The sequence below is a fragment of the Notothenia coriiceps genome, unplaced genomic scaffold (assembly GCF_000735185.1).
Source record: "Notothenia coriiceps isolate Sejong01 unplaced genomic scaffold, NC01 NC01_scaffold00025848, whole genome shotgun sequence".
Taxonomy (NCBI): domain Eukaryota; kingdom Metazoa; phylum Chordata; class Actinopteri; order Perciformes; family Nototheniidae; genus Notothenia; species Notothenia coriiceps.
Window position 1 is genome coordinate 150,068 of NW_011358549.1, and position 12,016 is coordinate 162,083.

General features: G+C 38.1%; 1 protein-coding gene across 1 annotated transcript; it reads left to right on the top strand.

Moving 5' to 3' along the window:
• Window positions 1-322: 322 nt before the first annotated feature.
• eif2d (eukaryotic translation initiation factor 2D) lies at window positions 323-9,435 on the top strand. The gene is made up of 15 exons (XM_010783799.1): window positions 323-559; window positions 1,745-1,935; window positions 2,017-2,100; window positions 2,191-2,281; window positions 2,365-2,472; window positions 2,836-3,107; window positions 3,382-3,499; window positions 3,577-3,622; window positions 3,715-3,821; window positions 3,945-4,100; window positions 5,437-5,526; window positions 6,727-6,822; window positions 7,884-8,004; window positions 8,423-8,597; window positions 8,823-9,435. The coding sequence occupies exons 1-15, from the start codon at window positions 504-506 to the stop codon at window positions 8,891-8,893; spliced, it is 1,782 nt and encodes a 593-aa protein (XP_010782101.1). The 5' UTR covers window positions 323-503; the 3' UTR covers window positions 8,894-9,435.
• The last annotated feature ends 2,581 nt before the right edge of the window (window positions 9,436-12,016 follow it).

A 12,016-nucleotide genomic window follows, 5' to 3' on the forward strand; every position in this document is an offset into this window, starting at 1 on the left:
AACATGCTATAACATACAGTATGAGCATAAACACGAACAGGGTTATGGGGGTCAATACACATTTTCATTAATTTATCTCTTTGCTTGGTGGTTCCTAAATACTAGATCAATTGGATTAGCAATTTGAAGTAGGCAACTCCGCGTGTGAATTTAAAGTTTTCCTAGCGTATGCACCCTTCTCAAGTTATTACTGACGGGTCTAAAAATAATACATTATCATCATTTAATTATCATACATCCATGTGCTTATTTCGCACTGCGGAACTAACGTTTCCCTAGATCTGCCGCGGTACAGTTTCACGTCGGACATAAATATGTGTCGGACCGTCGTACCCAACGAGGAATATCTGAGTACTGTAAAGCCCAAAATACATAACTATTAGGCTATTTCGCAAATAATTAGACGTTGTTTGAGAATGTGTGCCCTGATGTAATGAACATTTATATTATTTTGGAGACTGATATCCTGAATTTGTCACGGAAGTTGTTTATTATCTGAGAAGATGTTTGCCAAACCAATCCGTGTCAAATCCAATACAGCAATCAAAGGATCAGACAGGTGAGTAAGAACTGCTGTCAACTCAAAACTATTTATGTGCTTCTCTCCATGTATTACATGATACCGTTTATTTCTATTTTATTTATTTAGTGGTTTGTTTATAATTACTCAAGCTCAACTTCAAGCCTTTCAGAGACCTGCCCAGATATTAGACCTCACTTGTCGTGAATCAGAATGTTTCTTAATGTTAAGTAACATGTTCCCCTCTGGAAGCATCAAGAACCCAGGAGTATATCACTTTCTCAGTGAGCTAATTTTAGCTGTTGTGAATTACCATTGAATCCCAGATACTGAGTGTACAAATAGTATACTGGTATTTGTGTTCATGCATTACACCAGGGGTGTCCAAACCTTTTTCAATGAGGGCCACATACAGAAGAATACACGAAGGGCTGGGCAACTCACTAGAGGTAATATCGCCTCATAAGTTCAGTTATAAGTTAGCAAAATCAATCAAATGTAGGAAAATTATGCTTGTGAGTGTAGGCAGCTCATTCCTTAAAACAGAAGCCTCAGATTTATTATAATAAGGAGAAATAGGAAGGGTGTATTTCAAGCTTGTTATTTAAATACTGTAAGTCATTGGCCTTTTTTCTTATCAACTAAGATATGTTAGAAAATGTTTCCAACTTTAATTTACTGAATTTATTTGAAAAGTGGTCTTATTAACACATGAATACTACTGTGTAATATATTTGTACATAAATATTTAAGAAGTACAATAAAAGACAAGCACAAGTTTCATTTGTGGGCCATATTCCATTATACTTTTTTAATTTGCTGAGGGCCGATTCAAAATGGCCCACGGGCCGTAGTTTGGACACCTCTGCATTAATCTAATCCAACACTGCCAAGCCATTATCAGTCAGAACCCCCCAGACTGTATTACTAATCAGTCTATTGCTGAAAATCAAATATCAAACTTTTTCTAACCAATACTTCAAATGATATTGTGACAATATTGGGGTTGCAATTTAAGAAAATCCACATACAGTACATGGCATGCAGACAATTATTTCTGCATGTTAAATGTGTGCCGTGTTTGGTTAAATATAAACATTGCAAGACACTTTTTTTAAATAAAAAATATTCAACATGCTGCATTTATCTAGTATATATCTGCAGCAGTGGTTTTTGCTTGTATGACGTTACCCATTGACTGAGACTTTTGTCTTTACCTTTTAGGAGAAAGCTGAAAGCTGACCTGTCTACAGCCTTTCCTTCATTGTCTGCTGATGAGCTGTCTGAGCTGGTTCCCACCAAAGAGGAATTAAATGTAGTGAAGATTTATGCACATAAGGGAGATGCTGTGACCCTTTATGTTCTTCACAAAAATCCACTTTTCTTTGAACTGGAGAAACGCCTTTATCCTACAGGTAATAAGCTAGCTGTTAAGTTACATAGAAATGATTTTTGGTAACTTATTTAAACTGTGTGTTGTCATATTATGTTTTCAGTATATGTTCTTTGGCGCTACCCTGCTCTCCTGCCAACATTCATGACATGGCCTCCTGTGCTGCAGAAGATGGTTGGAGGGGCAGGTATACATTTTTAGGATCAAGACCCGGAAAGATGTGTAATACTTTACATTTAGATTGATATCAAGTAACAAATAATGTCGTTCCCCAAAGATCTCATGCTGCCGGGTGTGGTGGTGCCTTCAAGTGGTCTCCCCGATGTGAAACATGGCGACTACTGTTCTGTTACATTAGTTAACAATGGGTAAGTTATTATAACATGTTTGGAAAGATATCTTGCACGTCGTTCATCACAGATTTATGTATGACACTCCTGGCTGATTTCAGAGCTCCTGTTGCAGTTGGCACGGCTGCAGTTTCCACAGGAGAGATGCACAGTTTGGGCATGAAAGGAAGAGGAGTGTGTGTTCTGCACACGTACATGGATCATCTCTGGTGAGTAATATCCATCTTTCTGGAGATTGCAATAATGTCTTTTTGAGCAGGTTCTGGTTTAAAGGGCGTTGGATGAAAAGTTAGATTGACTGCTTCTAATGTCAAACAGTGAAATCAATCTTCTCATCTCGTTCTCCCTGCAAGGAGTCTGATGAGCATGTTTTCCAATTTATCATCAGTTCCTTTATTATTTATATCACACTATTATTGATACATATTTTCCACTTATTTCTTTTTGATGGAATGCTCAGTACCTCTTTTAAAATAAATCATCGCAATACAACTTTTTCCAATTATGATCACAGTTTTTTTTAGTCATTATGAAGCCCTAAACATTGCACATGTTTCTTTTCCCCCTTTTAGGGCTTTTGGAGATAAGTCAGGTCCTCCTTCTTTACCAAATGCCGAGTTTGACGGACAAGGGGAGTACGAAGAGGAATGTGAGGTTAATGAGATGGAAATGGAGGAAGAGGAGGTGGTGGAAAAATGTGTGGAGGAAGAGCAATGTCCCGGTGAAACGGTCACAGATCAAGCCTGCTCTGGTGTTGACGCGTTAAGTCTGGCTGAGCAGGAGGAAGAGAAAAAGGGCAATGAGGAAGAGGATGGTAACCAGGATGACCAGAAAATGCCACAAGGTACCAAATTAGTTACACCGCCCACCATATGTGTTACAATGTATTTAAAATAATAACAACTACCTCAAGTTATTGAAGTACTTAACTCTGTCCTGGTAGCATTTATCTCTTGTCAAATTAAATGTAGACATTCACTACTAAATGATTGCAGGGCAGGCGTGAGGGCTTGCTCACTGAATTAATTTAGAGCCCATATCGTTGTGTTTTGTTGATAAAACTGTGGAAAAAAATGTGATTGGCAAAATTGGACCCAGGTCATGCCCTGATTTCACAGAGACAATGGACGCCCTGCTGTTGCAGTGTTTTCTCCATGCTCTCAAGAGCAAGGTGAAGAAGTCAGAGCTCCCCCTGCTGACCAGTACATTTCTCCGGAACCACATGTTCGCCTGCTGGTAAAGTACACTGAATGTTTCAAGACATGTTGAGAAGGATTTAAATTCAGTACTGAGAACATATTGTATTATTTCAGCCCAAGCGGAAAGCAAATTGACATCAAGAAATCCAGCTACAAAAAGGTATATTAAATGCTTAGACTGTGACAATTTACACATGAAAATACACTCATTTATAACTCTGTATGCATTTATTCAATGATTATTCCTGGCAGCTGTCCAAGTTTCTACAGGCCATGCAGAAGCAGCATAACCTTGTGCGAATGAAAGAACTGACAAAGGGTGTGGAGAGCATTGTAGAGGTCGACTGGAAAAATCGACAGTGAGCCAAACCCTGTCCCGACTTATAGAAATTCTTGGTGGAGATTCAAACTTGCAGCCTGCCTACATTCAGACTGACTAGCCCTTTTTGTTTTTCCTTTTTCTTACTTCTAACATTTTATAGACTGCGTTCCTTCCAAGTTCCCGAGGAGACAGAAGGGAAGGTGGCTCCGGTGCAGGACGAAGGGGAAGGAGAATCCCCGTACCAGCCTCCTGAGATCACAACTATGTACTCTGTGTCCTCTCGACTGGAGCCTCTGTTTCTCGATGTACAGAAGAGGTGTGTTTGTTTTCCTTACCCGGTGACTTTATGCATCAACATGTTTGCATGGTGAGGGCAGCAGGGTGTCAGCAGAGAGAGCTGAAGTTAGTATATCAGCTAGCTTGCATCCATTTCATGTTCACTTGGATATAACACTGAATCCCTAGCCACTCCAGGAGGTTTGTTCTGTAGCTCCCCGTGAGAGGATAACACAGTTTTCTCATGACATAGGATACTTAATCTTAGACCATTATTTAAATGACTCCCTTGTTGTCTCTTTACTACTCCCAAAAGACACTGAATTGTGTTCTCCTTATCAGTAAATCCTCTTGTAAGACACTCGTGAATCATCATCATCATCATAATCATCCTTTCGCATCTTCACTGATAGCTGCAGTGTTTTGGCAACTCTGAAACATGATTGCATGTTGAGCAAAGAAAGCACATAAGCGCACGAGTAACCTTAACAATGGCCCTTTTTATGCTAGTGTCTTAAACCAGCATGCTCAAGCAGCCACTTTGAATCCAAAGTGTCTTCAGTGAAAGTAATCCCATGTCTAATAGTTAAAACTTCTGTAATTAAACGTATTTTCATATTCATATGTTCTGTATTTTCAAAACAACGGAGGAGTAGTAGTTGTAATTTATTCATTTGTTTTAAGTTTTATTACGGAAAGAGTGTTTTTTAGTGTTAAATAGCAGGCGTAATATCTCTTTGTCATTCTAACTTCTGCTGTATATGGCATTTATCCAGGCTGATTCTCCCTATAGTAATTAACATTGAAAAAGTTAAGTGTCTGTTTTGGTTTACTGTGTAATCGTTTTGAATTGCTATAAAAGGCAGAAGCATGACAACGGTTTTTATTAAGTCTCTGTGAAGCTGACAATTGAGCTGCCCGACCAAGTAAGGAAACAGAGGCAGAACGTCCAAAATACAACCCGGTGTGGGCATTTGTTACCTCATAAACATATGACACAATGATTCACAGCCTCAATCCTGCCGAACATGTGCACACCGTCACCAACCACAGGGACCTCACAACACACTCCCAGCTCAACAAGAAAACAACACCTAAATACACATGCAGACTAACAAGACACAGGTGGGCACACAATCAGCAACAGACATTGGGAAAGGGGAACACTTTTCAGACTAAAACCAGGAAACAGAGACAGACAAACTAGTTACATATATTCCAATGCTTCCTGTGCAATGTTTTTAGTGCCCGTAACGGAGGCCGAGATCTATGGGCCAAGAGATCACCTCCGTTACAGTCTCTAAGCTGAAAACAATATTACATTACTTACATGTGCACATTTACTTTTGTACTTATATGTGTTAATGTCCTGACAGGAAAGGAACAATACTGCAGCCTGCTGAAGTGAAACATCTTGTCACAGAGTATGTTAAGAAAAATGAACTGGTGGATGAAAATAATAAGAAGTAAGTAAGAACAGATTTCAGAACATCTCGTAAAGCTATGATTTGGTACCATTTAATGTTTGTCTTCATAAATCATAAGGATATGTTAATTAATCTCACAACCAAACGTTGTGCTAGTTAGCTGACTTGAAGGGTAGTTTGAGTTTGAAACATAAAAACCGTACCAGCTTTTTTGTATTAACTAGGAGCAATGCTAAAAAGGCAGCATCTATGGCCACTGAGCTAATATAAAGCTTAGCATGTGATGTTATCATAATGAACTAAAATGTGACTGGATGAAGTAGAGGCATCTCATGTTTCCCTTTAGGGAGTGGAAATTGTGCATCTTCCGAAACAAATTGGTCATCAGGAATGGGAGGAAATTGAATAAAAGCTGCCAAGCAACTGGCATAGCTTAAAGGGATCGTTTAGATGTTTTGAAGTGTTATGAGGTACCTAACTGTAGTCAATGTACAACCTTCAGTATTCGGCGGTTTGCATGCCCCTCTGTTTGAGAGGCAGACGGGAGTTACCGCACGGAAGGAGAGCAATGTACTGAGGCAGGGGGGAACATATTTTAACTACCTAAAGCAAGTAATAGATGTATAATATATTTCTAATCTTTACCTCATCTTTACTCTGCTATTTCTGACTAGGAACAGAAGCCGTTATGTTAATTTAAAGCCCTCAGACTCTTCACAGAACACAGGAGGTCACCACTTTATGTTTGGTATATTACATGTTGTTATTGTGTGAGTTAAGTGTTCTAACTGATTGAGTCAGCGGTACACCAGCAACTCTTGTTATGCATGGTATCAATGGAGTCTTGTGGCTTTAAAGATTATCAACGGATATAACATTTTATCCGTTGATAATCTGTCAAAGGCTGTCTGATGGCAAGGCAAAAATAAAGTAAATATGGTATACACTAAAACAGTGTTTTAGGTTTAGTTTTTTCAGTTGGGCCTTTTTTTAGGTGGCTTAAATGTTGTTGGTGCTGAATCTGTACACAGCAGTTGTTAGTTTCATTGTAGGTACTCCTACCTGCTTTTTCAAACCAGGTTTGTTCCAACCATCATCTACTGAAATAATATAGATGAGTACCTCCCACAACCCCGCTCCATTAGACTGGAACTATCCCTTTTACAAGGCAGAGCATTTCTTGTCAAGTGCCATCAAGCCAATGTTTTTTTTGTTTTATGTTTTCTCCCATCTTAACAGCTACGTGACTGTAGACCCTATTCTGTGTGACTGCTTGCTGGAGAGATCGGAGTACCAGGAGATCGGATCCCTAAAGTGGGATGACCTTTTTAGCAGGTGATTAATCATTTTATATCTGTCAGTTTTTTAGGTATTTTTTGCAATCTAAAACACCAAATGTTGTCATTTCATGAGTTTTATCGAACATGCTTAAAGTCTTGTATATAGGACTGTATACATACCTATAATGTGGATTTGTAAAGATTAACAATTTATCAATACAAATAAATCCATTGATCCTTTCTACGAACATGTGAATACACTAATGCGGGCTGAGGGAGAGGTTCAGCATCGTTATTGCAGGACGCAGGATGAAATAATCATCCTAATGCAAATATGTAATCCAAATCTGATCTACAAACAATAATTCAGCTGCTCTGAAGTCTTTCCATCAAAACATGTGGTTTGTAACCGCTGCTATGGAAAAACAAGATGCCATATTCGAGAAACGAGGACAAATCCCGTAATGTTTTCTGTTCTCCTATTGCCTTAAGTAAAATCCACTTCATCCACTGTCTAACACTTTAATTAGAAACTAGTTTTGATGGGTACAATTTAAATCTCAGCAGGAATTTGAGGCACTGGTAGGGAAAAAGGAAAACACCATCCCTGCATTGCTTTTTTCAACACTGTAAGACTCACATTTTAGGTAGAAATCACTTTTGTTACTGAGAAGGTGTCTCTTAAGCCAGATGTATACATCTGCATTAAGGTGTTGCAGTGTCTGAAGCAACACTATAATTACATGCAAAGAAAAAAAGACTTTTGGGGTGCTAAAGAGCTGCCACAGGTTTTTCCGGTTATTGGTCAGCAGCAGAAATTGGTGATGAAGAAGAAGAAGAGACGGATCAAGGTGTATTTTTGTGTATTTCTGTCCTTAGTAAAACCAACCCAATCTGTATTTGATCTAGCAAAACCTTTAACATTACGGTCGTTACCTTTTGCTCGTGTGGCTTAGTAATTATCTTCTTTGAAACATTAGAATTTTGTGAGACATTTTTTGTGCAAACCTTCACATCTCAATGTGCAAGTGAATATACAACATAAAAATCCATTTATCCATCTTTCCATCATCTAACTTTTGCTGTAGGTTTAACAGTGCCTCCTAATTTTCACAGGACGTTGGGAAGAATGCAGGAGTGCTATCAAATTGTGTACCCTGGACAGAGACCCATACAGAAGAAGGGCCACATCGAGCCCATAGACATTGCTGTGTCTTCTCGAGGCTCCAATAAGAAGGTTACAACCTTTACTGAAATATCCTGAATTCTAAGTTGTAGATTAGCAGGGATTACATCTACCAAAACTGATGAAGGATAGCCAAGGGAGTCTAGAGTAATGCTATCTGCTCTGTGAGGCTGAACTATGGCACAGAAGTAGAGCTAAATTCTCATTTTAACATGCTCACAATAAACATGCTTTCATGCCAATGTTTAGCAGATACTGTATCATCGGCCATGTTTACCATCTTGTGTTATATTGTGAAATGTTACTTGAAAATGATCTGTTTACATTTGTTAGGACAAACATTGTAATGAGACATCGTGACCTTAAAAATACATTTAGCATGTTTGTACTGCAGTATATTTTTTTTACTGGCTGACACAAGCGGTAAACTATTTTTCTAGCTCTAATTGTTTCCATATGCTTACTATAGGTGACCTTGATAAAGAATCTGGAAGTGTACGGTTTGGATCCTGCGGTTGTGGCCACGGCTTTGCAGCGCAGAGTTCAGGCCAGCTCCGTTTTACAACCCATCCCCGGGTCCAAGGACAAAGTCCTGGTCCAGATCCAAGGCAACCAGATTCATCAAGCTGGCAATTTGCTGCTAGGTTTGAAACGTTTTTTGTAATTATTGAGTGTTCTTGTATTTTAATGTTTTATTTTAGACCTCTGAACTGTGGGAAGCATCTGTCTGTGTGTACAGACATATTTTGAGATTGACTATAAAGTTGACTTTGACTTTCATAATTTTTTTATATAATACTCAGTAGTTTTTAATAAATTGCTTTATTTATGCAAATACTCTTTATTAATATTTATTTTGTCTATTTCAGATCATTATCAAATTCCTCGCAAGTACATTAATGGACTAGAAAAAGCTCCGAAAGGTGGAAAGAAGAAGTAACATTTCAACTTGCTATACTAACCATCTACTATCTGTATTGCTGCTTAACTGTATGTCAACACAACAACGACCAACAATTGGCTATTCATGAACCGTTAGTAAAGCTGGTTTATTTTAATCTTTTGTGGGATTATTATTGGCTCCCAGAGATATTGGAGAAAGGGTACCGATAGGATCAATTAAACCTCACCAGCATTGTTTCCCTGTGAAGTGATTTGAGAATTTCTGGAGAAAACTCCTCTACAAGGTTAATAGATCAGTATAATCAGATAAGCATTAAGTTAAACTAATCAATTGTTTATACCCCATTTAGCGTTTTGGACATTTGATGGCCTTTTTAGACATCCACAGACAGTGGAGAGATGACAGACAGGAAGTGAGGGCTAGATGGGCAACAACATGTGAAAGCTTGATGCAAACTGTGGTTTCTACCTGGGCTGGTAGGCCAACTACAAACACATTTCAAGATCTGTAGCTTTTGTTTTGTTTAAAACACTGCAGTCAACAAAGACATGTAAATAAAAAATTACAAAAGTAACAAACCTGTTTTAACCAAGCGATTTTTCTGCTGTTATTCTTAGAATTCAAGGCAACGGCATCAAACATACATATTACATAACCGCGGGGTTTTTCTGATGGATGGATAAACTAAGGCTCTGTGCAGTTATACTGCCTCAGTTATGTTGAGGTCAGGCCTCTGTGGGGACCAGGCTAGTGTTCCATCTGCACATTGGCTTTTCCAAGTCATGTTTGTGTTTTTTTGGATGATGATGTTGGGAGAAGAGTGCCAATATTTTTCCCTGTAGGCAATCCAGATGTGTTTATTGTGTAGATCCTGAAAAACCATAGTATAAGCAGGGGATGCGGGAAGCATATTTCCCTCACTTTAGGAAATCCTGGAACAAGTCGTTAAAATAATGTGCAGACTTTTACTTATTTTTTGTTTTAGCTTCGGCTGCCCTGCCTTTAGATGGCGGTTGCTTTATGCAGCCTCAAAAGAATACAAGCTGTTTTTACTCCGTGCACCCCAAATACTTTTTATTTACAGTTAATTTTCCTCAAAATATATCAGCAATTACAAATACTTTACGGCCCCAATAAAATTGTACCAGATTTGGTAATATTTTTGTGTTTAAAAAAAATGGTGTGATGAGTTATTAGTAATGATTGCGATAAATGAAGTAATTTAAGATGATGTTCGATGCCTCTTTGAAAAAAAAATATTTTGTGAGGAAAAAATACTTTGAACGGAAAATACAGTTTTGTGACCAGTCGACTTGGGAGAGGGAGAACTTTGTACATTAATGACTCCCTTATGGCAGCACTGTAGTATAGAGTACAAAATAATTAGAAAAATATAGACCTTACATCAGGGGTCTCAAACTCAAGGCCCGGGGGCCAAATCCGGCCCGCGAATTCATTTTATGTGGCCCCGCAAGAGCTTGCAAAGAATATAATACAGTCATTATACGGTTACATGCCACTTTACAGAAGCAGGTTGCCCATAAACTACATGTCCCACAATGCATCTCGTTTTGTGACATGTGCACTGAAGAGACTTGCAATTATTGGCCCTGGACATCTGCTTTCAGACGTAGTTAATTACTAAGTTATTATCCTATCCGATAATAATCCAATTCAAAGGCAATAATGTAATATAATACATTATTTTATATATATATTTATATAGTTACAACCGGCCCTTTGAGTGCAAGCTTTATGTGAATGTGGCCTGCGATGAAATTGAGTTTGACACCCCTACCTTACTAATCTGTATTAAAGCATACCGCTTTAATATAGAAATATCATTGCCTTACATTCAATAGTAATTAAATAATAAATAAGTGATATCTTTCTTGTAACCACACCTAAAATATTAATGTAAAATACAGATTTGTCATAATACATTTTTACTAGAAATACAAGCAAACTTGCAAAGAGTGACAATAGTTGTGAAGTCAGGAAGTCTTTTTTGTTGGCTGTAAGTCTGGAAACCAATTGCAGGCATTTCATTCTGTAATGTAAATGTGCCATGTCATCAGGAGGGACGTGAGTCAGGATTGTTAACATGGGGAAAAACCATAGACTGTATATATAAATGGACGTAGGGTCCGTGACGTCACCCATAGGATTCTGCAGAGTTGCCGAGAAGCCCTTAGTAGGCGGAGTCGGCCACTAACGGCTCGACAGTGGTTAAATCTAAACTGGGTTGGAATAACGATAGACGCGTCCCGGCTCTTCCACAGAGTTTGCCGCTTGGGAAAAACATTTCCCTTCTTTAATAGATGGAGATTATGAGTTAAACACGTTTAAAAAGAAAACTAAATTAGGTTTTATGCAGTCTTAGTTCTATTAAAGCCTTGTCTGCTGTAAGTCATATACCAGTAATAATTGCCATCTTGAGATCATTTCCTCTTGTACAGGTGTGTCTTTAATTGGGTTTATAAAAGACAGAAGTTTTATTTGCTGGCTATAGTTTTGTTTTGCAGTAGAAAAACACCTGTCTGGCACAGGCTAATATCTGTGTCACAACTTAGACTGGGTGTAACAGGCACATTCATCAGACGTATGAATGTACGCTCAACATAGTCCCAGTGTCTGCTTCTAATTTATCTCTAAGTTATAATCATTACGATCCAGACTATAAATGTGAGTTGTTTGGAGGATGACCCCAGTAATAGCACAGGTGACAGCATCATGAATCTCATGGGTTCAGTCACCAGAAGCTCTACAGATTTTCTCGTCCTAGAGCGCAGCAGTGGCATGGCTTTGCTGACCCTGGAGGTCAAATCGTTTTCGATATGAACCCGATTGCTACAAGACATTAGGTGCAGATTAAAGTTGTTAAAGGTCCCCTATTATAATGTTTTTCATCCATATACAGGACTGTCTCAGAAAATTAGAATATTGTGATAAAGTTCTTTATTTTCTGTAATGCAATTAAAAAAACAAAAATGTCATACATTCTGGATTCATTACAAATCAACTGAAATATTGCAAGCCTTTTATTATTTTAATATTGCTGATTATGGCATACAGCTTAAGAAAACTCAAAAATCCTATCTCAAAAAATTAGAATAGTTCCTCAGACCAAGTAAAAAAAAAAGATTTATAACAGCAAAA

What these genes read in the sequence shown, in the direction of transcription:
- eif2d (XM_010783799.1), top strand. Translation starts at nt 504, where the DNA reads ATGTTTGCCAAACCAATCCGTGTCAAATCCAATACAGCAATCAAAGGA. An exon ending in ACGTACATGGATCATCTCTG is followed by an intron (nt 2,473 to 2,835) that starts GTGAGTAATATC and finishes TCCCCCTTTTAG; the next exon opens with GGCTTTTGGAGATAAGTCAG. An exon ending in CTCGAGGCTCCAATAAGAAG is followed by an intron (nt 8,005 to 8,422) that starts GTTACAACCTTT and finishes TGCTTACTATAG; the next exon opens with GTGACCTTGATAAAGAATCT.